This window comes from Oxyura jamaicensis, chromosome 12, assembly GCF_011077185.1.
Source record: "Oxyura jamaicensis isolate SHBP4307 breed ruddy duck chromosome 12, BPBGC_Ojam_1.0, whole genome shotgun sequence".
Classification (NCBI taxonomy): domain Eukaryota; kingdom Metazoa; phylum Chordata; class Aves; order Anseriformes; family Anatidae; genus Oxyura; species Oxyura jamaicensis.
Genome location: NC_048904.1, coordinates 11736175 through 11758473, shown reverse-complemented (window position 1 = coordinate 11758473; position 22299 = coordinate 11736175). Strand labels below are relative to the sequence as shown.

Below are 22299 nucleotides of genomic sequence, written 5' to 3'. Positions count from 1 at the left end.
ACGAGGAAAATCTCTGTTAGCTGGTACTGAGATTAAGGCCAGTGCTGTATGGATAGGACAGCCTTGATACAGAAACAACCCCCTGAATATCTGAATTACACCAAGAGACAGCAACAATGATCGGAAGGCTTAGTATGAAAATGTATAAAATTATGTCCAATGTAACTATAGTGTACTCTCCCAGGCTGCAACAGAGCTTTGCATCTCTTTCCTTATATAAGCAGCACCTCAGTCCACAGGAATTTAGTTTGGAGGAATGCAACACAAATGTAGAACAAATCAAATTAGCTCTCAGATGTTATCTGTTGGTATCTCATTTCTTCCTCAGATTTCTGCTAACCACTGGAATGCAACCAACATCTGGGCAGTCAGGGGAGGCAGCTTTTACTGTAAAGTACTAAATATAGGTGTTACAAAACATTATGGCACACTGCTTTACTACATCACCTACAGCACAGGATGAACTAACAATTGCCTGCTATAAAAAAGTATTCAGGTCTACCTAGGCTGTATTACCTTATAGCACAAAGACTACTTAGAGCAATGATACGATGAGTGACAAAGCCACAGTCATCTGCTGCAGATGTAATTTAAAGAAATCAAGATTTAGAGCACTATTTATTGTTTCATATTTTTTCCCTACCGATGAAATTTGGAGGCTCTGGAGGAATTCAGTAATGCACTCAGTTATGACAACACATAATACGATGCGTGAACAGTCGGCTGACAGGCCAGGCTCAAAGTGTTACAGTGCAGTTTCACCTTGAGCACTGCATGCAGTCTTGGGCACCATAAGACGGACATAAAACTATTAGAGTGTGTCCGCCAAAGAAGGGCTATGAAGATGGTGAAGGGTCTGGAGGGGAAGATGTGTGAGGAGTGGCTGAGGTCCCTTGGTTTGTTTGGCCCAGAGCAGAGCAGGCTGAGGGGAGGCCTCGTGGTGGCCTGCAGCTCCCTCACAAGGAGGGTGAAGCATTGACTTCTTCTTTAAAAGAAAACATTTGCTTTCATGAAAGTTTTGTGATTTCTGTAGGACAGATTGAGGAAGGGATTACATGACTTCCTTATTCAAAATTTTAGACAGCATATTACACTAAGGCTCCAGTGACGTACATATTTGATGTAATTACTTATGTCCAACAGTTCAGCAGATTAGATAAGAGCAAATGAAAATTTACTGTAGCAGAATCACCACACTGAGTTCTATTAGGTAGTGAACAGAGAATGAATCATTTAATAAACTGTATCATTGGTAGAAAAGATTCTTGCAGCCTACTTACCAAGGAACACAACCTGTATGTGCAATATCTGTGAGAAAGGAACAAGATTAAGAAGGCCATAGCACAAAGGCCTCCTTTAGAGGCTACAACTGATCCAGTATCGCAGAAGAGTTGATGGAATTGAGGCTTCCACTTGTCAAATAGGTAACTATTTATGACACGAAGACATCAGTGAAAGTTCTTTGATCAAATCATCTGGAAACAGGCTGGGCAAAGCACTAGATAATCTACTGTACAGAACTGTGTACTGACAGGGACTTTGGGTGCCGTGAATCAACAGACCGATCAGAAAGCGTCATGTTTAGCCAGCACAGATACAGAAAGCACAAGTCTTTATCAGACAATTAATTCAAAAACTAGCTCCATAAAACCTTGAGCAATTTTCTTCATTAAAACTAAAGAGAAACTAGAAATACCTCAATTATCTGAGGGTTTAAAAGGTATTTTATGATCTAGATATATTTACATATTTTTTATGCTATCCCTTACTTTCAGAATTTAAAAAGTGTTGTTCGACTAAGGACCACTGTGTATATTCTGGATGAAGAAACATCCCAACTCTCAAAAAGTGCTTGCATTGCAATATTCTGATCTCTTCCAAAGATTTCTGTATGCACCTTAAGTAAATATCCCTGTTTACCAAGTACCATACAGCGGAAAACATTGCTAAAAACCTCTCATGATCAGTCATGATCACCCAACTCTTTCAAAGCTTTCTGAGTTAGTCTACCCACACAGACAGTCAGCAGGCCTAGTCCCTTGCTGTTGCAAGCAGTCACATCATAAACCAATCAAATGCCATTGTAAGACTAAATAAGCTTTTTGGCCTAAGTTTCCAAAATTTGGGAGTAGGCCTTGCTTCCATTCAAACTAATTTGGGTAACAATGAAAAAATTCACTCATAAACAGGGTTTCTGACTACATCTTTTTCCGTCAGTGGTTCTTGTTTTCCGCTCCAACCCACATCATCTATTCTCTTCCTTCCACCCATTCTTTCCCCCCAAAAAAGTCTGGCGTAGACACTGTGCTTCAATTTTCTGTAGAACTTTCTATTTTTCTTTCCCATTCTTTTTGTTTAGTATATGAAAGCAGCTTCCTGTTTAGAAACATGGGAGTCCTACACCCTCAGTAATGATGTATTCAGCCCATCAATGATCTTGGCATGAAAGCCTTAAACCTTAATAAGCCTGATGGGATTTTCTGTTCATGTCATCATCAGTCCAAAAAACAATGCACAGCATTTGTCATCTTGCACTGAATCACGCTCCCTTCCCAGCGCTCCAGTTCTAATAAGAATTCTAAGGGCTTAGAAGCTTAAATGCTATTCTCTTAAATAGTTCAAATTATAGATTCCTAACGCCTATAGAAGAAGAACAAAACACAAGAGAAGACAATGTCATTTGAGAACTCCCATTATGATCAATACTGTTCTGTTTTTCCAGCCCTGAGTCCCTGCCAAGGTCTGCCATTGCTCACCCAGCTCAAGGCCTACTGGAACCTATTATCCACATCCTGGGCTTGTCCTGTGCTAGGGAATAGGAATGAAACAGAAAATGTACACTCTGTTCAACTAAAAGAAAACAAGAACAACCTGAAAAAAAAACATGAACTATACCAAAATTCCATTTTGTTAGATATCTGGACTGGATCAAAATATGTTTCTCTGGGTTCAAGAAGTATTGGTGATTGGAAGCAAATGTGATGTTTTCACCTCCAGTCTGATGTACATATATTCATAAGCACAGGCTGTTTCACCATGCCATTAATTCAGCAGGGAAGTTCTCCAGTCATCCAACTAGCACTTGCAGCCGTGGGTGTAGAAGCAGAAGCGTATGCCACGCACAACAGCATGCTGTTCATCTCCAAGCAGTACTCAGCAGCAAAGTGGTTAACCACAGCAGTTTGTTCTAAATGGTATACTTCTTCAGCTAATGCTACTAGCAAAACTGCTAGCTTGGAGTTCGTGCATTTTGAAGTCTCACAATGCAAGACACACATACTGTTTTACTTCAACTCTTCTGAGGGCTTGCTCTGTGCCTACATAAACATCAAAACATATTTTGATTTTGACTTATGGGTGAGCAGCAGAGTTGATTTAAAACTGTCAGCAAGTGCCATACTAATTAAAAACAAATGAGTAATTGTACAACTACAGGGCCTGTTGACACGGGCTGCATACATCAAAATCAGGCAAAGCCAACCAAGCTTAAGTTTGAGACACTACCACCACCTAGCGTTCTACAGGAGTTAAATTCAAAAAAGTCTGCATAGGAATTTCACAAGCGGTTGCCACTCACAAAACTAACAGGACAGCAAAGAGTCCAGCTATACCAGCACTTCTGGAATGGGAATTACAAAATAAACAGTTTGTAATAAAAGAGCCACTGGGAGTCAAATGTCAAAGAATTTCTGCACTGTCTGCAAAGACAATAAATTGAGAAGTTACTCTTCTCAAAAAAAGATGAAATCCAAAGGCAACAACTGGAAGGTTACTAGAGAGGTTACTATTATTTATAAAAAGCTACTAGAAAAGAGAGAATCTTTAAGAAGTTGAGTCACAAAGAAATTCTGGCAATCTAAAGCCATGAGACAAGCTGAAAAGGTATTTGAGAATTTTTGAGAAGTTATTTTAGGGAAGTTAACGATATATTATGTACATACTCCTCATATTTGAAAAATAGTAAGTATGTATGTAAGATTACAATTGATATGCAACAAAAGAATAAAAACAACAGTCAGAAAGACAAGATTGTAGAAAAGCTTTATTTTTCTTTTTAATCCACATTCACCACAGAGGACCTTAGGCTAGCTTCCACTCTGAAGCGCTCATTTCAAATTCAGTGGTCAGTAAAAGATGTTGCTGGACATTTCAGCAACATAATAGATCGTTATGACCAGACCACAAATACCCAAGGACTCGATTAGACGATAATTGAGTGAGCAACCAGTATGCATAACCTGTTACTTAAAAATTCAAAAGAAGCATAAGGTGTTGAGACAATTTTGAAAAGATTTCTATAGGGATTCCAGTGAGTTGTGTATTACTAAATCTAACTTTTCAGCTCTGCTGAGAGTTTATAATATCTAGTAAGAATTACTAGAGAGATAAGCATGTTATGCTTATCATGCATGTTAGGCATATATGGTTCAAGTAAAGAGAACTTTACACCGCACATCTCCATTAGCATTCTCAAAATGTGTAATTGTTAACAGTTATCTACTCTAAAATTTATCAGCAAAGAAGTCCCTGATGTACTTTGTACGTTGTGTTTCACATTGGTTCTTCAATTACAGAATCATAGTACAAAAGGAATGGAGCAGCTTTCCCCCAAAACAGTTAAGCAGGAAATCCCTCTGCAGCCTAGGAAAGAGATAACTGAAGGACAATTAGGAGTAGAAAAGACAAAAAAAGTGAATGTGATCTGCTATCTCAATACTGAAAAGACAACAGTGCTGGACAGAATTAAGAGGCATCACATGAAAGTAACAGGTGGCAAGTTAAAAACCAAGTGCAAACTATACAAAGGCAAAACTAGAAGTATTTCTTCAGAGAACACGCACTCAGCCTGTGACATCCTATAACAATACAAGACTGCTAGACGGACGTAGACTCATTAATTGAAGAAAACTCCATCAGGTTCTGTGAAAGATAACTCTCCCTTCTCAGATTTGTAGATCCCTGAGAAGTGGAAGACTATGACTATGTGTTCATCCATTCTTACTCTCTCCCCCTAAGTATCTATTCTGTTTTTCCGAGTGGTAGGAGATAAGGTAATACATTAAAGAGGATCTCAGAACAGTCATCCTTGTATCAACTCAAAAAGGGAACTATTTACAGCATCCATAGGATTCTTCCAACATCAAGGAGCTTTGCACACGTGGAACGGGAGTTGAGCTAACTCTTGTAGAGATGGCATGCTAGGGATGGATGAGGTATAAATCACAGACAACAGTTGTTTTTAAACTAGTCCAGACCAACTTCAAACAAGGATGGTACAGTGAAGGAAGCCTACTACAAAGCCACTGCATACCTTCTCACCATTCAAATAATGTTAAGAGTTAAGTTGTACATGTACTTTTTCCTCTCTTTTGCATATAAGGTACCTATATATGAAAATAGCATCAAGCACAGGTAACAAATTCTTGCATGTGTATACAACTGGAATGACATGTCCTTTTTAGGCTGCAGTAAAAGGAGTACATGTACATCTACACGATAAAATGATTAACGTAATTGCTATTAACACTAATTCTCAGCAATAGCTTCACTATTTCAGCTTCAGCTACCATTCCTACTTTTTACATCTGTTCCAATGCTAGAGGACATTTCATGAGAGTGGCAAAGGATGCCACCCGTAAGACAGAGCTTTTTTGTATTAGTCCCTACTCTCTTTATTTCTGAGCGCATGAAGTATACATTCAAGTTTTGAGGATATATATAGTTTATTGCCAAAAAAAGTTAGCATTCATTTAAAAAGGATCCAGCTTGGACCTTACCAAGGTAGATCTTGCATTCCTCACCCTTGTCACAAGTTACGGACATTGTAAGTTAGGAAGATTTTAACTGTAGGACAAAGTGCCAAAGTAAGCTGCTTTTACCAGCCATAAAGAGCATGCCTAAGAACCTAGACAAGTTCATAAAGTCATGAATCAAGGTCTGTAAAAAGTGTCCCAATGTAGACCTACTGTCTAGGTATGCCTTTCAAACATACTTAATGCATACAATAACCGTACTCAAGCCTTTTTATCCCCCTAGGAGAACAATCTGCAAGTAGTGCAGGCCTGAGAAACTACGTATTAAAAAAAGGACATTGCTCAGGGTTCCAGTATACCTTTGCAGCAGTTAACCAATAACTTCTGCAGAATGCTTAAGCTGCTTAACGTATTCAAGAACTGAAGCAAGCTACAGATAGTGGAAAATGAATGCATGCAACAGGGAACTCAAGAGCACGTGAAGCAGCGTCTTTGTTCCCTGCTTATGTTTTTGCAAACCACTGTTCTGTTAATAAAGCTGCAATAGAAGTATCTGAAACACTATAAAAACTTCATCTTCTTTAGGTATCGTAAGTGGGAGATGCACATGTGGGTGTATATATACACACATACAATTTCCCTGCCACAAGGAGAAGGCTAGAGAATTTGAACACAGAAAAGCCATAAATTATAGCACCATAGATTACTGTAGTGCTGTCCCCCCATAAATGCTAATCTGCAAGACTCAAGTATTAGTAAGGACAAAAATTAACACAACACGCTCAAATTACTACTTTCTCAGAAAGTAAAACCACATACCACAACTTAATATAGCATTAGGACTATATAAGTACGTAAAAACATCTTCAACAAAAATATGACAAGTCAATTCTGAAAGATAATCCAAGTTTATTTGAAACAAAAAGACACTGCTATTCCCAAGATTAAAAAAAAAAAAAAAAAAAAAAAGATTTTTTTTTACTGATGTGACAAGACAGCCGATTTACAGCAGTTACATTAATTCAGGGAAAATGTGGTAGTTTTACACTGCTTCAACTGACTACATGCACACTCAGGAAGATAAATTTGTTCTCCTTCCAAAAAAAAAAAAAAAAACAGGCAAAAACATCCAACAAAATTGTGTACACAATTTTGAGACACGTGATCAAAACACAAACCATCGTCCAAGAGCCTGAAACCTTCCCACAAGGTTAAATCCTTGGTTGCTTCAGCCAACCCTCAACGGGGGAGCTACAAGCACAACGCCGTCACCTCTGACAAAGAGCATCGGAATATTCCTTTTGGTAGACTATGAAGAAGGAAAGAAAAGTTTACATTTACTAAAAGTTTACAGAACACATGCTAAGCATGTGACCAAATTCAATCATAACAAAACACCAGAAACAACTCCGACAAATGTCAGCTCAGAGATAAGTCTGTCATGCTGATGAGATCAAAACAATCAACACCAAGTCTCTCCATATCCTTTGGACTTTCACCATAACTTGTCAGAAACTTGTTAGATTTTAGTCCAGAAAGCAGTTATCAATACACTATTTTAACTATATGGCATAGTTTAGCTTGAAAAAAAGTTTTCTGTAGAGATAAATACATTTAGTGCTTACTTTATAAATTTCTTCATAGGTTTCTTCATCAATTTCTATTGTTGTTACAGTTTCTTCTACATCACCCAGAATCATATTTAAGTGCTGATCATATGCCTGTAGGAATAAACTTAATTATTTCTTCCAAAATTCAAACAAGCTCAATAAAATGACAATTTCAGCAAGACGATCAGACAATTATTTTAGCCTGATTTTGACCAAAACGTACCATTATCTCTAAACAATTCTTTCCCATTAGTCCATATTCCCAGAATTTGTTTGGGGCCAACTAAATGGCTATGAAAACTGTTACTCATGTGATGTTAGAAAAATTTTAAATAAGCACAAAGTCCACCCTACAGAAGCACATTAAGAATTACACCAGTGCATCATGGATCTGTCCTCATCTTTGTGTTCCCAAATGAGTTTTAGGACTGGTTAATACACGGGGCAACTGGTTCTCTTCCACAACACCATACTGTATTCAGGAAGAATGACAAACCAAATGAGACTGACTGATTTTCTATTAAGAGACATCTAACTCTCAGAAGAAAGCACTTAAACGAAATTTGCAGAGAATCCAGCAGAGTACATATCCCAGCATACCCTCATGGGCATGCCTTATAACATAGTTGTTTGATAATTATTGTTATTTCAGTCTAAATTGACCCTAGAGTCCTTTACAAGAAGATGTCTGCATCATTACTTACTTTACAGACATGGAAACAGAAGTCAGAAGCAGAGGAATGAATTACATGATATCATTTAGAAGACCACAGGCAAAAAAAAAAAAAAAGCAAAATGAATCTTTTAAATCTCTAGAGGAGCATTTTATAGCAGAGTACTGAACAAATTCAATTTTGCCACTGAACATATTGCACTTTTTAAAGAAGAAAGGGTTCAACCCTTGCTACTAAGATGACCTTTAACCTGCCTTCTCCAACCACTTCTCCACTTTTAATCATGAAATCCAATTAATTACTTGTGCTTTTAAAGTAATTGTTTGAACAATCAATAGAATATTACAGGTAAGCTTGTATAATAAACTGTTGTAAATAAAAAATGCTCCCCTGTGCTTGGCTGAATAAGCATAGTGGCATTCTGAGTTTTACTTACGTGTAGTCTGCCTCTAAGTTCTCTGTCATTCCTCATTTTAACATAGATTCGCTCATCTAGACTGAGTCTGATGAGATCAAGTGGCTCCTCTACAGTATTTGTTGTTTGTTGCTAAAAAATAAAATAAAGTTATTTTTAAAGACGACTTTGAACTTCTATATTCCACAGCATTTGAAAGACGCTGAAAAGAAACAGGTAAGAACACAGAAGCTGGTATTTTGTAACACTCCCCCTTTTTCCTGGTGACTCTGAGGTTAGGTGACATTAACACTCTATGGATGCCCAGCAGCCTGTGCAGAATTAGTTAACAGACGCCAGGTTAGTCTGCAGCAAATTGTGCTTCATGTATACTGTCATAAGAGCTGTATTTTTTAATCCACAAGCATTGGCAGTACTGAAATAGAAAGTCTAACCTGCGCAAAGGAGCAAGGTAACAGAAAGTATCGTACCCGTAGCACCACACAGCTCCAGCTAGAAAACCAAACACACACACATTTTACGAGCCCACATCACCAAGCTGGGTAACACAGACACCCCTAGCTGATGCAGAGCACACTTCAGTTCTGTCAAGCCTCAAAGCAGGTTAGAGACCCGGACACGCTCGGGGCTGAAGTCTCTTCCTTGTGAGGAAGGCGAACTTTCAGGGCCACGTCTAAGAAGTGTGAACACCTTTTTACACCACCACCCCCAGCATGCCACCCATTTCTCCCTCAGCGAGGCGCAGCCGACGGCTTCCACACCTCAGCTGAGCAGCCGAAACCCCTCGGCGGGCCGCCTCCATCTTCCGCCCCCCTTCGCTCTCCTCACAGCCGCGGAGAGCAGGCGGGGGGGGACGGAAGAAGCCCAGCAAATGGCGGCGAAGCGCCGAGAAGGACCCCACCGCCACCACGGCGCTCGGGGGCCAGCAACCGGGGGCTGGCGAAGACCTCTCCGGTGCCTCCCGGCCAGAGGGAACCGCTCACCTGATCCACCTCATCCGCCATCTTTCAAACACTCTCCCGCGAGACGCTATGGCCCTTCCCCTTCCTTCTCTTCCCCGTCCCCTTCCCGTCCGGCGGGGCGGGCCGGGGGGCGGGCGGCGTGTCTGGTGCCGTGTCTGGTGCCGTCGTAGCGTCATGGCGAGGAAGCGCAAAGCCTCCGTCCCGGTGGCCGCCGCCAGCAAGAAGCGCCCCGGGGGGCAGAGGGCCGAGGTGAAGAAGAAGGAGGAGGAGGAGGAGGAAGGTGGGTGCGGGCGGCCATCGGTGGGGCCTGGGGCTTCTCCCGGCCCCTGTTGTGTCGGGGGGCCGGGGGGCGGCACTCGCCCGTAGCGCAGCCCTGAGGCTCGGCTGGCTGCGAGGAGGGACAGCGATTGTTATGTGGGACTGGAAGTGGGATAAGCTGTCTTGGGTAAGTAGGGCGCTTGTTCTTCAGCTGGTAGGACCGCAGAAAGCTCTGTGTACTTCTTGTTCAGCGCGTTGTTACGCTATGTTCCTGTAGCTGTTGTTCAGTTCTTGCCTATTTACTACGAAACGATGATGTGCTCTTCATTTTGAGTGTTTGCTTTCTTATGTAACTGGTGGGTAATTTGCTTCTAACAAAGTCTGTGGAGGTATTTTTTTCTGACTGTGACGGAGGTGAGATATTTTATCCTTTGACATACCTTCTTTTCTTCTATCTGATGCAGATGAATTTGAAGAGAAGAAGCCCAGTATAAAGAAGAACAAACCCAAAGTTCCAAATACAAAGAAGAAAGAAGACTCCGATCCTGGAGTTTCCAAGTCAGCAAATAAACATTCAAAACAAAAAGGGGTAAAATTGCAAGCAAAAGAAAATAAAAAAGTCACAGAAAGTAAAGGAAATCATAGCAAAGAGCAATCCTGCAGGTGAGTTTACTTATTGTTCATCATTAGAGTATATAAGAGCTCTCTGTTCCTGCTTGTTGGTTATCTTTTTTGTTGTTGTTTAGGGCCTTTTGCTGCAAATATGCCTGTGAGTGGATTGCTTTAGGCTAGAAGTCTAGTTTAGTTCACTTGTGCCACACACCTTAACAGACATACTGTCTGATTGATTGCAGAATCAGTCTTGAGGAAGATGGTCTGTATGGGAAGCAAATATCTGAGCCTTTTCAAAACAATGGTTTAAATATGTTATTTTATTTTATTTTTTTACATAGGACGAGGGAGGCTTTATGGAATCTAGCATGAATAGAAATAGGACCCTGAAATTAGGGTTTAGGATGATGAGCAGAAACTTAAACGTATAATTCCTCTGTGTTTTTTAGGAATCCAAATACAACATTAGCATGGTTTTGCCATGATTTCTGTAGGGAATGTATAGATGAGAAGAAATGAAACTGGTTGGTCTCACTTCACTAGCCAACCAGATCCTTGGGTATTAGTATAGTGAGACAGAAGCAGTTCCAATCCCAGTATGCTTTGAAGGTTTGGTAAGGACAAATTATTCAATGAATGAATGCTCCAAGAACTTGTTTATACAAGCTGTTAAAAAGGATGGGACCCTTTTTTTAGGTTCAAGTATCTCTCTTCCTAAACAACCTTGCAGAACCAAGATTTAAGTTTGCACTGGAAAAATGTTGCCCAATGAGCCTGTGGTTATTTATGGCAAAGATTGCTTGCTTTTCCGAGATGACATCTGTGGTTTACGTGTCAAATATTCAAAACCTTTGCATCTGTTGTTACTGATTTAGAGGTCATGCTTCATTTATTTCCCCATTTTAAATGTTTTCTTTCTATATATTTTTTTAAATAAACAAGCACCTGAACCTTGTAATGCTAAAACCATTTTGGTAATTTTAATAGTGACTCACTGAAGCCCCCTCAGAGGGAGACAAAGTTGAAGAGAGAATCTCCTGTTAAAAAAGAGATGGATGAAGACAATACTGATGACAATGAGGACGACAATGATGATGAAAGTGAAGATGAATGGGAGGATGTGGAAGGTAACAATTGCATGTTTATTTGTTTTAAGCAGTAAATATTTTTGTATACAATGGATCTTGTAATTTGATTTTAGAGCCATTTCTCATTTGGATTCAGGTAAATACATACTCTAAGTATACAGAGCATGTTCCATGTGCCAGGTTCCATGTGTGTTCTATGTTAAAAGGTCATATCTTACAATGCTTCTAGAATGATTCCAAAGTAGGCAAATACAGACAACTGACTTGAAGGTAAAGCTTTGAATTTGACAAGTTGTTGGTATATGTTGGATTATGCTACCATGTATAGCATTTCCTTAGCTGTTAGCGTTGTCTAATACTGAGAGAAGCAAATAATGAATTGGTCTGAAGACTCAAAACTCTTGACTTCCTTGTGAAGAAAAACGGAGATGCAGTCAACTGAGCTGTTCAATGAGGTTTCCACCAACAAAATGTAAGAATCGTGATGATCATAATCTTCATAATTTGCTGCTATAGATTTGTGCCTTCTAAAGTGAAGTCAGTTATGTTTGTTTTTTTTTTGCGTGTGTGTGTGTTTTGTTTTGTTTTTTGGTTGTTTCTTTGTTTGTTTGTTTTGGTACTCTTTGGGTAGGATCTGCTTCATTCAGCTTTCTCCTGCTTAAATTTGCTTGTTGCGGTCGCTTGTCGTTAGACTATGCTGAGCTGATTCCTCAGTGGCAGTTGACTAGCATCCCCCAGGTCCTTGAAACAGCTGAATAAACACTGTGTTACGGAAAATCCAGGAACTGGTAATTACTGGGGATACTCTGTTTGTAGGTTGTTTGAACACGAGGAGGAGTAGGTTCTTAAACATTGTTGGTCTTCCCTATGGCAAATATTCCATATTTACATATTGTTTGTTTGTTTGTTTGTTTTCCAGAACTCCAGGAACCTGCTACAGATAAGTTAGGAGAAGCTGCTGTTCTTTCGGCAGTGGCGCTGCCAAGCAATCCAGTTGAGATAGAGATTGAAACGCCAGAACAACTTAAGAAAAGAGAGAGAAGGTAAGAACAGGGAAGGCAGTGGAGGGCAGCTCACAAATCTAGAAAGGCAGATCCATAGAAAACTACAACATCCATTTCTTCTGTAATCTTATGCAGAGAAAAAAGGAAAGCTGAGTTTGAGACCTATCTTCGGAGAATGATGAAACGTTTCAGCAAGGAGGTTCGTGAGGACACACATAAGGTATGGGTCACAAAGAAACCTGGCAGAGAAAGAAATGAGTGTAAGATCTCTGAACTAGTCTATAATGGGGAAGAAATTAATTTGTGATCAAAATAATTTGGGGTCATGGCTAGAAGAGAAAAAATAAAAAGGCTGTAGTCCAGACAAATGCTCACTGGACTTTTCCTGAACTGTAAGTTAGAAACATCCATGACTGCATTATTAAATTTCTAAATGAAAACAGATGGGAGTAGAGGTGTGTTTCTCCACTGTGTCTGCTCATTCTGTTCATGTTAAACTGTCAATCAAATGAGCTGGAGACACTGACAGGAACTTCAAGGCTTTATTCTGTTGTGATGGTGATCAGGTGACAGTCCTGTGTCTACCCTATTTGTAGTTGCCTGTCTCTGTCAAAAGGAGCAGTAGAGGCATCCTCGTTTTTAACCATGGGCAGTAGTTTCAGCAAAGAAAATCTTGTTTGAACTCACTGTAGGAACTTTTTTCTCTCAGGTTCACCTCTTGTGTTTATTAGCGAATGGCTTCTATAGGAACAGGATCTGCAGCCAGCCAGATCTTCATGCCATTGGTCTGTCCATCGTCCCCACACACTTCACAAAAGTGCCTGCAGGCCAAGTGGACATTCTCTACCTTTCCAACTTGGTGAAATGGTAAAATACTCTTTCCTAGTCCTGCTATCATATAGAATGTAGAATCAGGGTTCAGGGAAACGGGTAAATGGAATTTAAAATTTTCACTGATTTTTTTATTTTAAATACAAGAGTGAGAGGCTGTCCTTTGTGAAGAAGGAAAGGCTGAAGTATGAATTGTAAGAATATACACACAACAGTAGACAATAAATAGGTGTCTCAACATTTCAGGTTTATTGGAACCTTCACTGTCAATGACGAGCTTTCCACTGAAAAAGGAGAGTCCCTTCAGTCAACCTTGGAGAGGCGCTTTGCCATCTATGCTGCACGAGACGATGAAGAGTTGGTTCATGTAAGTGACTTGGAACTGCAGGGTTGGTTACTGAATTTGGATGCTAGATCATTCATTGCAAACAAGGTGGTGTTTGAGAGATGGATTTGGAGGAAACAAGTTGGTGATTTAGAGTATCCCCTGCTTTTTTCTTTCTGATGTATTTTTGTCTGGAGTCCTTCTGTGATTAATTTCTTCAGTATGAACTGTACCTAAGAAAGAACTGAAAGAGCTGCTGCTTTGTAGACGTGTGGCTTGCAGCTTTGCCCTGTTGCTGATAAATGGGATGTTGCAGCTTCTGTTGCAAAGCAGTTATTGTGGTCTCTGCAACCCTGCTGTGTAGAGATGCCACTTCCTGGGACAGGAGGTAAAGACAAAGCAAGCCTGGCTTAGGCACTTAAAAGTCCCATGCAGGAAAGCAGGTGCTGGGTTACAGCTGTTAGCACTCAGTTGTGACTAATGCCATTTTCTGAATAGCTGGTGTTTCTGCTGGATTCAGCTGATGGTATGTTGTTGGCCTTGGCCACCTTTGGGAAGGAGAATTTAGTCATCTTACTCAGTTTGCTTCAAGAACAGGAGGCTGATACTGTAGATGGGACTACGGTGACTCACCATGTGTGCTCCAGCAGGATGGTTTATCTAGACCCTTTGGCTCTTTGTGAGTTCACAGCAGTGCTTCTGTCACTGTTGTACCATAAATAAAAGCCAAAGATAACTGTGAAGTGCTTTGATACTGTAGCAGCTGGGCTACCTGCATGTCTGTGTCAGTGTCTACCATGCTGGGTAAAAGTTGGGAATGAAAATGGTTTGTGAGCTGTAAAAGAGTTTTGAGATTTTTTTCATATAACTTAAAAAAAGGTTAAACGTGCTTTATTTTTCCTTTTGCAGATATTTTTAATTATTCTCCGAGCATTACAACTACTGTGTCGCCTTGTGCTGTCTCTTCAGCCCGTTCCTCTCAAGGAGACAACAGCAAAGGTAATTTTCATAGGGTTTGTAGAAAAGTGTAGAATTCCCTAATCAGTCACTCCCCAAAAGGTGTGAAAAAGCCATCTGGCTGTTGCAGCTTGAAGTGAGCCACTTACTGCATGAATCAGGATGGTAACAATGTTCTGTCTGTCGTGCAGAAGACACAAATCCTTAGTCTTGAGGTTTTTCCTTTTAAAAAACAAACAAAACTCTTATTTTGTATGTTTAAGCAAAGTATTTTGTATGTTTTCTCATTTTTCAGTTGATGAACTTTTCTTTAAAACTTAGACAGCAACTGCTGCTGGAGTACACCTTTCTTCATCTGCCTGAAGTTTTCAAGTCCCTATGATATGCAAATTGACCATGCCTTTGGTCTTTTGGTCTTTATTTAACTCATGCTGATCTCAGTGTTATCTTTTTTTTCTTTTTTTTCTCTTTTTTCCTGCATGCTGTTAGCTATGGTAAAAGTGACCTACCCTCCTCTTTCTTGCAGGGAAAAGGCTCATCCAAGAGGCAGTCACTCAGCAGTACCTCTGAAGGGCGGGAAAGCTCTGGCACAACACCCAAAGCCGTGGCAAAAAAATGCCCCTGCAAAAAAGCCAAGAAGGATGAGAAATCCTCAGGAGGTGAAGAAGACAACAAGGAGCCAAAGAAACCCAGAACTGCTCGGACCATAAGGAAACACAAGTCAAAGCTGACTTCAGGCAGCCAGGAGCAGAAGGAAATTAGTAATGAGGAGGGTGGTGTAGGGGAAAAAGATGTGCCCGTCAGGCCCAAGAATGATCGCAGGAGACGAGTGGCCTCCAAAGTGTGCTACAAAGAAGAGAGTGGAAGTGATGAGGCCAGTGTTTCTGACTTTGAGGTTTCAGAGGAGGAGAGTGATCTCTCTGATGAGGATTTTGAAACTGTATCTAAAAAGCAGAGAATATCATTGGGCTCCCAGAAATCAAAGCTAACGTCTATCAAAAGCCCCAAAACTGAGACCTTAGAATCAAAGCAGTCCAAAAATTGTTCTGGAGTTGAGCCCAGACCAGCCAAAAGCACAGCTCCAGCATTGCCTCATGCACCGAGAAAGAGGAACAAAATCATTTCTAGTGATGAGGATGATGGACAGCAGGCGGTAAGGAAAGTGGTTGGCACAGACCAGTGGCTAGAGGTTTTCCTTGAGCGTGAGGACAAGTGGGTGTGTGTGGACTGTGTTCATGGCAGTGTTGGCCAGCCCCAGCAGTGCTTCACATATTCCACAAAGCCACTTTACTACATTGTGGGATTTGACAACGATGGGAGCGTCAAGGATGTGACGCAAAGATACGACCCTGTTTGGATGACCACAACGAGGAAGAACCGCGTGGACCCTGAGTGGTGGGAGGACACGCTGCAGCCATATAGAAGTCCCTTTGTGGAAAGAGACGAGAAGGAGGAAAGGGAGGTAAATGATAATCATTTTTTTTTCAGGACTTTTAATACCAAGAGTTCAGTCCTTGGATTCTCATTCAGGTAAAAATCATTAGTAATGGTTCCATGAGGAAGTTTCTACTTGAACTTGAAATATTGATGTTTTAAATGGAATATAAAGTGATTCGATTCAAATAATCAAATGGAGGCTGTTAAGAAAAATGTAGGTAGGAAAAGTATTGCACAGCTCATTCTGAAAATGTACCAGCACGTGTTTCTGTACAGCCTAGCATTACCCTTCTTGGAGAGAGTCTTCAGGATACGTAGATCTGGGTACACATCTAAGTATCTATTTGCAACAAGAGTGCTTTGGTCCGTTGGTTCACCTGATAAAGTTTGTCTTGTGTTTTTCCTTTCATACAGACTATAATCATCAGTATTTTCTTAAAAGGCTAATACAAGAGAGCTGCAAAATCACTCTTTTTTGCATAATTCCTACAGTTTCAAGTGAAGCTTCAAGATCAACCTCTACCAACAGCAATTGGAGAGTACAAGAACCACCCTCTTTATGCACTGAAGAGGCATCTCTTGAAGTATCAGGCGATCTATCCTGAGTCAGCTGCTATCCTAGGGTACTGCAGGGGAGAGGCCGTCTACTCCAGGTGAGTGGAGAGTGTCTGTGATCTCTGTAACAAATTAAAGAGCTAATTGGTGTAAAGACTGCAGTGTCATCAGTAGTGGATCAATAGTCTCAGGCCACATGCATGGATAGGGTGAGACATTTAGCAACTCAGACGGCATTTGCATACCACTTAGATACAGCTTTTTTTTTTTTTAACCATTCCTAGCACATGAATAATGGTTTGGAAGTCTCTGATAGAAATAGTTGCTTTCTCCTGGCCTTTTTAGAGATTGTGTACACACACTCCACTCCAAGGACACTTGGCTAAAGCAGGCTCGAGTGGTGAGGATTGGAGAAGTACCTTACAAGGTAAGAGAGTTCAGCTTCCTCCTGTGCAATGTCTGCCCTCTAAAATTGAAGCTTTGTTTTGGTTTGGTTTATTTTGTTTTTGTCTCCTTTCTGTTGGCAGACAGATTTCTTGCTTGCAGCACTGCAAATCTGTCCACCTACTGGGCTTTCTACCCAAAGCCCAGCTCTCTGTTCTTCCCACTCCAAGGGTGTCTTGCAGAACTGCACCCTTTTCATCCTCTTCCATTTAAACTTAGGAATCTAGCTCCCTGTACCATACAGGAGCCATGAGTTATCATTATAAGCAATAGATACTGAAAACAGGAAATAGGCATTTCTTTCTGATGCCTCTTCTTTTGTCCCAGGAAAGTCTGAAATCAGTGGCAGCTTGTTTTTGTGGTGTTACAAGTTTGATCATTGTATTTGCACAGATGGTGAAGGGATATTCCAACCAGGCAAGGAAGGCACGCCTTGCAGAGCCTGCAAACCAGGACAAAGAGGACCTGGCACTGTTTGGTCGCTGGCAGACAGAGGAGTACCAGCCGCCTATAGCAGTGGATGGAAAGGTAGCCAGGAAGGCAGGGGGCTGGTGTTAAAGGAATTGTTTTGTATGAAGCTGTGGGCTTTATTTTTTCCAGAAGTTGTATGTTTCAAAGGTGAGATCTGTCAATAACATCTGGGCTCAGGCTTATTGTTCTGAGGTAACTGTACCCACGAGAGAATGGTGAAAGTTTAATTGAGGCCTTTCATTCCCGAGTCCAAGTAATGATGAGTAATGAAAGGCTGCTGACTTTCTATTTCAGTTGATCCAATTTACCTACCCCATCTTGGTTTTTCTAGTTCTGTGCATTACAGCTGGAGGAACAAGGCTTGGTTGTAGAACGTAACTAGGAGATAACCATGCAGCTAAAATATAGACTTGTGCCTTTTCATGATTATAGTACTGGAGTGGAATGTAGAAGATCAGAAATAGAGAAGAGACCTTGAATTGTAGCAGGGATTTTCACCTCTCTCCAGAGGGCAGGAGTGTCATTTCTCTTTAATTTTGCAATAACAGGTTCCTCGGAATGAGTATGGAAACGTCTATCTCTTCTTGCCATCCATGTTACCTGTTGGCTGTGTGCAGCTCAGACTCCCCAACCTGAACAGATTGGCACGGAAGCTGGACATTGACTGTGCTCAAGCAATCACAGGATTTGATTTTCATGGTGGCTACTCGCACCCAGTGTACGTAAAGGTGCTTTGTTGCAGCTGAGGAATTTCGATTTTCTGCAGAAGTTGTATCCCCTGTGCTAAGGAGGACATGACCTCCTCTTTTGTGCTAGCTGTGGTCGTAGAGTTAATGGCCCTGGCATGCAGAAGTGACTTTATATGCTTAAAGGGTCTGTACTTGTGTGGGGAGGACAGCTGACAAATTACACATTTAGATTCTATGAGACAGCTTAGTCAGTTCTGTCAGTATTCAGCAGCTTTCAGTTTGGCTGGGTCAGCAGGCATTTGCTCCTTTTTTTTTTCTTCTAGTAGCTGACAGAGGATTCTGTTCTCCTTCCTAGTACTGATGGTTACGTTGTTTGTGAAGAATATAAAGAGGTGCTCATTGCTGCCTGGGAGAATGAACAAGCAGAAATAGAAAAGAAGGAGAAGGAGGTGAGAACTATTTTTGCAGCCTTCTTACTGTTAAATTTAATTTAAGCTGTGGACAATAAAAGGTAGGCTATGTAAGCGGCGGACACAGCTCTATGATGGTAAGAGGCTCGTTGCATCCCCCAAATGCCTTATTTGGGGCCTGCTGTCTGCACTGCAATGGGAAGCAATACAAGTGTGTAGTGGTATCTGAAATACTGCATACTTTGCAACAGTTTTCCATGGCTCCTGGGAAATGTGAGGAATACATGTATGAGGTTAAACTTTTTGAGGAGGCTCCAGTGTATTTTACACAGTCAGTGCACACGTTAGGAAGTGATAGTAATTTATATGGTTAGCAGGTAAGTGGACACCAATACATTTTACTACTAAGAATCCTAGCAGCCTATAATATTTTAATGTGATGCATTAAGTTGGTGGTGTGTTCTTCTGTTGTTGTTTTTCAAATTGCCATTTAAAGTCTTGAAACTTCAGTTTTCTGTCAATGTAAATACATTGGAACTTGAAATGGTATTTTTTTCTTTTCTTTTCAATAACAATGCCACACAGAAGCGTGAGAAGAGAGCTCTGGGGAATTGGAAGTTGCTGACAAAAGGACTTCTCATCAGAGAGAGACTAAAGCAACGCTATTCCATCAAGGTATTCTGCATTTCTGTAATTTTATTTTTTAGGATGTTATTTCTCTACCGAGACATTTTTTTTCCAGTATTTCCAATGTGTTATTTTTCCAGCAGTAGAGCGCAGAACTTCAGAATGTAATTGCTCAAAAATCTTTCTCTTCCCTGTTAATATTTGACTAACAAATAGTAAAAAAAAATCTACACCAGAAATCCAACAGTCATGTGCATGAAAGATTAAGCATTGTTTAAGAAGATACTACTGTTTCCCCAAAGCATTATTACTTTTATATTGCTCTTTTGTTGTGATCTACCTCCTTCCTAAATTTCGTCCTCTAAGCCAAGTATATAGCTGTAAGAACGACAGTGGGCTGCTCTTCTGTATGAAATCAGATGTGTTAGTTCTTAATCCTTTCCCTGTTGAGAAAGGTGAAAAGCATGATCTTTTTAGAGATGGTTAATTTTTATTCTTCTGTGACCTAAAACACTTGCTTGAGTTGAAAGAATGCTTGACATTCAGAAATAGAAACACACTGCTTCGGGTGAGAAGCCCAGACCAGAGCAGCCAACTTTTGTAATGTCACCGAGAGCTGCTGTGACAGAAGATGAGCCTTCTTAGAAAAGGGGTAGTTACAAGTGATTCCTAGGGCTTCCTTTTCCCTTTTCATGGCCTTTTTTCCTTTTTTTTTTTTTTTTTTTTCAGACTGAGCCATCTGCACCTGAGGCAGAGAAAGGAGCCGGATTCTCCTCTGATGAAGAAGGAGGTCCAAGTTCAGGAACTGCAGGAGGGGATGTGGCAGTTTCTTGGCCCCGAAATCGCCAGGCAGAGAAGCAGAAGGAAGAGCAGACAACCAAAAAGAGCAAGCGAGAAAAGAAGGGAGAGGCAGCACAGTTGTTTCCTTTTGAGAAACTGTGATTGGAACAAGCATTTCTTTACCATTTCTAGATGCAAGAACAGAACTGTCACAACAAATGTATCCCATGCCAGTTAAGGACTTCTTAGTGTTCTGTGCACTTGTGTTTCTGAGCTATCAGGGCCCAACCTAATTCAGCATCACAAATGTCTTTTGCTGTTGTAGATGATTAAGTTCATCCCTTTATCCTTGGACTTAGGAGAAGCAGATGCAGAGGTAGACCTTCTAAGATCTCTATATGATCTTTTTTGTTCTCTTTTGTAAGTATGATTCAGCACTGTAATAAATCCATTTTCTGAGGCATTTCTTTCACTTGCACTGTCTCTTCCCATTTTTCTCCTTTCCATTTTTTCTACTTGCCCAGAACCAAAGCATGCAGCTGCTATTTAACAGTCTGTGGTGAGCTGGCCAAGATACTGCTAATGTCCTCTTCAATACGTTCAATTGATACTTTATCCAAATCAGTAGTGAGGTAGAGTTCTAGTCTCACTGTCTGTCTCATCATCACAGAGGGGGAAATACTTCCTCTAAGGTGTAATGAAACATGAAATCAAGATTTAGAGGAATCCAAAAACTTACTTTCTGAAGAACACACGTGCCTTTTGTGAAAACTCAGCCGTGGCTTTTCAGCCTATCGTCTTCAGCCTTCCTTTACTTTCAGAAATCGTGTTCATTAGAAGGAAGAAGCCCTGTTCTTGTTTCAAACTTAAGGTTAAGTATGTCATCTTAAGTCATTTAAAATGCATACGTTTCAGTTCTGTTTTATCAAGACTGTTTCGTATTGTTCTGGAAAAAAAAAGTGTAAATCTGGCAGTGTTGTCAGAAAAGAAATTCAGTGAAACCTGGGAGGTTTTTTGAAATGTTATCTAGTACTTAAGCACTTAAAAACGGTTAAGACAGGGATGTTATATCTATACAAGCTTTTCCTGCAGTTTTGAAATAGAAATACTGATCTGTCTTTTGCAGTATCTTTAAAACCAAATGAAACTGACACTGTCTGTTTTTAAAGAGGGAAATACAGTCTACTTATTGCTGGACACTGTTACAGAGAAAGACTTTAAAATGCAAGAAAATGGTTTTCATTTAATTATGTCTCTAAAAAATCTATTTTTGTACTCTATTTGTAGAATAAAATAAAGTATTAAAACAGACTGATGCTGTGTTACTCCTCCCTTCTGGCAGCAGCAGTTTTACCTGGAAGGATTCTTACGTGAGACAAAGAGCATTGTAAGAGTACTATTTCTAAACATCACACAGCAGGTCCCAGGATATTGCAGAATTGCAATACTCATTCTGAGTTTTAGTTTTTGCTACTGAGTTCTAAAACAAACAAAAACATGAGTTGTAGGTTTGGTGAGTAGGTATAACCCATACAAAAGACTTCATGAAAAACTCTGTCTTGCACAAAGTATTAACGTTGCAGTGGACTTGAGCCCATAGTATGTTTTGTGTTAATCATTGTGTGGGTATGGAGGAGGATACACCCTGAGACAAGTACTTTGCAAGGATTCAAGTCCAGCTCTGCCTGGCATCAATAATTTTTCATCTGCTTAAACTGGGAGCTGATACCAGCTGTACCAAAGTGACTCAGCACTTCTTAACTTGGGATACTTAAATACATGAAGTTGTGAGTCTAGTCACTACATACAGCCAGCGGGGAAAGTGAGACAAAGTGACTGCAGAAGGCCGGACACTACTTAGCTCCAAAGGGAGCCAGCTCCTAAACTAAGCCTGCAAAATACGAGAGAGTAAACACAACTTAAGAGAAAGCAGAAAGGAACAGTTATTGACAGATAGGTACACATTGTCAGACTTTGGTAAGGAGGCAAGGAAAACTTGCTTCAATTTTTCTACAGAAATCTTTGCATACATGCATTGAAAGGACGCTTGGCTACCCCCGCATGCCTGTCCTGGGAAACACCAAGTTCATTTCTGTGAAAGGATCTTACTGTATTCTCCATTATTCCTGTGGGCACATGAATATGTAAGATGAAAGTATTTTAAGAGGTTGAGTGCATACATAAACCCCCAATCTCTTTAAAAATGTTGAATATAGTAACCATCATACTTCTTAAATGATCCAATGGAGGCAAGTAAACTCTGTTTCTTAAGTAGTACATGATAGGGAGTAAAACCCTGGTAGTCTGGAATCAGCCTTACCATCAAGTACGTGGACCAGGTAACAGCTGTCTGCTTATTAGGAACTTGTTTCACACGATGGGGAAATAGGTGCAGGT

At 40.4% G+C, this 22299-nt stretch overlaps 2 protein-coding genes across 2 annotated transcripts; one reads left to right on the top strand and one right to left on the bottom strand.

Annotated features, from left to right (window-relative positions):
- Positions 1 to 6642: 6642 nt before the first annotated feature.
- LSM3 (LSM3 homolog, U6 small nuclear RNA and mRNA degradation associated) lies at positions 6643 to 9568 on the bottom strand. The gene is made up of 4 exons (XM_035337759.1): positions 9436 to 9568; positions 8474 to 8584; positions 7379 to 7474; positions 6643 to 7062 (listed from the first exon to the last, which is right to left on the bottom strand). The coding sequence occupies exons 1-4, from the start codon at positions 9454 to 9456 to the stop codon at positions 6982 to 6984; spliced, it is 309 nt and encodes a 102-aa protein (XP_035193650.1). The 5' UTR covers positions 9457 to 9568; the 3' UTR covers positions 6643 to 6981.
- Positions 9550 to 20365, top strand: XPC (XPC complex subunit, DNA damage recognition and repair factor). The gene is made up of 16 exons (XM_035337758.1): positions 9550 to 9694; positions 10137 to 10335; positions 11272 to 11411; positions 12292 to 12415; positions 12512 to 12596; positions 13086 to 13243; positions 13454 to 13574; positions 14442 to 14531; positions 15016 to 15951; positions 16419 to 16579; positions 16827 to 16908; positions 17319 to 17453; positions 17945 to 18114; positions 18441 to 18534; positions 19081 to 19170; positions 19852 to 20365. Exons 1-16 carry the CDS (start codon positions 9589 to 9591, stop codon positions 20062 to 20064), a joined length of 2904 nt encoding a protein of 967 aa, XP_035193649.1. The 5' UTR covers positions 9550 to 9588; the 3' UTR covers positions 20065 to 20365.
- Positions 20366 to 22299: the final 1934 nt, after the last annotated feature.

Bases quoted from the DNA above. Each gene is read 5' to 3' on its own strand.
- LSM3 (XM_035337759.1), bottom strand. From the start codon at position 9,456: ATGGCGGATGAGGTGGATCAG. The intron at 8,585-9,435 runs GTGAGCGGTTCC...TTTATTTTTTAG, and splicing joins TGGCGGATGAGGTGGATCAG to CAACAAACAACAAATACTGT. The intron at 7,475-8,473 runs GTAAGTAAAACT...TTATTCCTACAG, and splicing joins AACTTAGAGGCAGACTACAC to GCATATGATCAGCACTTAAA.
- XPC (XM_035337758.1), top strand. From the start codon at position 9,589: ATGGCGAGGAAGCGCAAAGCCTCCGTCCCGGTGGCCGCCGCCAGCAAG. The intron at 10,336-11,271 runs GTGAGTTTACTT...TAATTTTAATAG, and splicing joins AGCAAAGAGCAATCCTGCAG to TGACTCACTGAAGCCCCCTC. The intron at 16,580-16,826 runs GTGAGTGGAGAG...TGGCCTTTTTAG, and splicing joins GGAGAGGCCGTCTACTCCAG to AGATTGTGTACACACACTCC.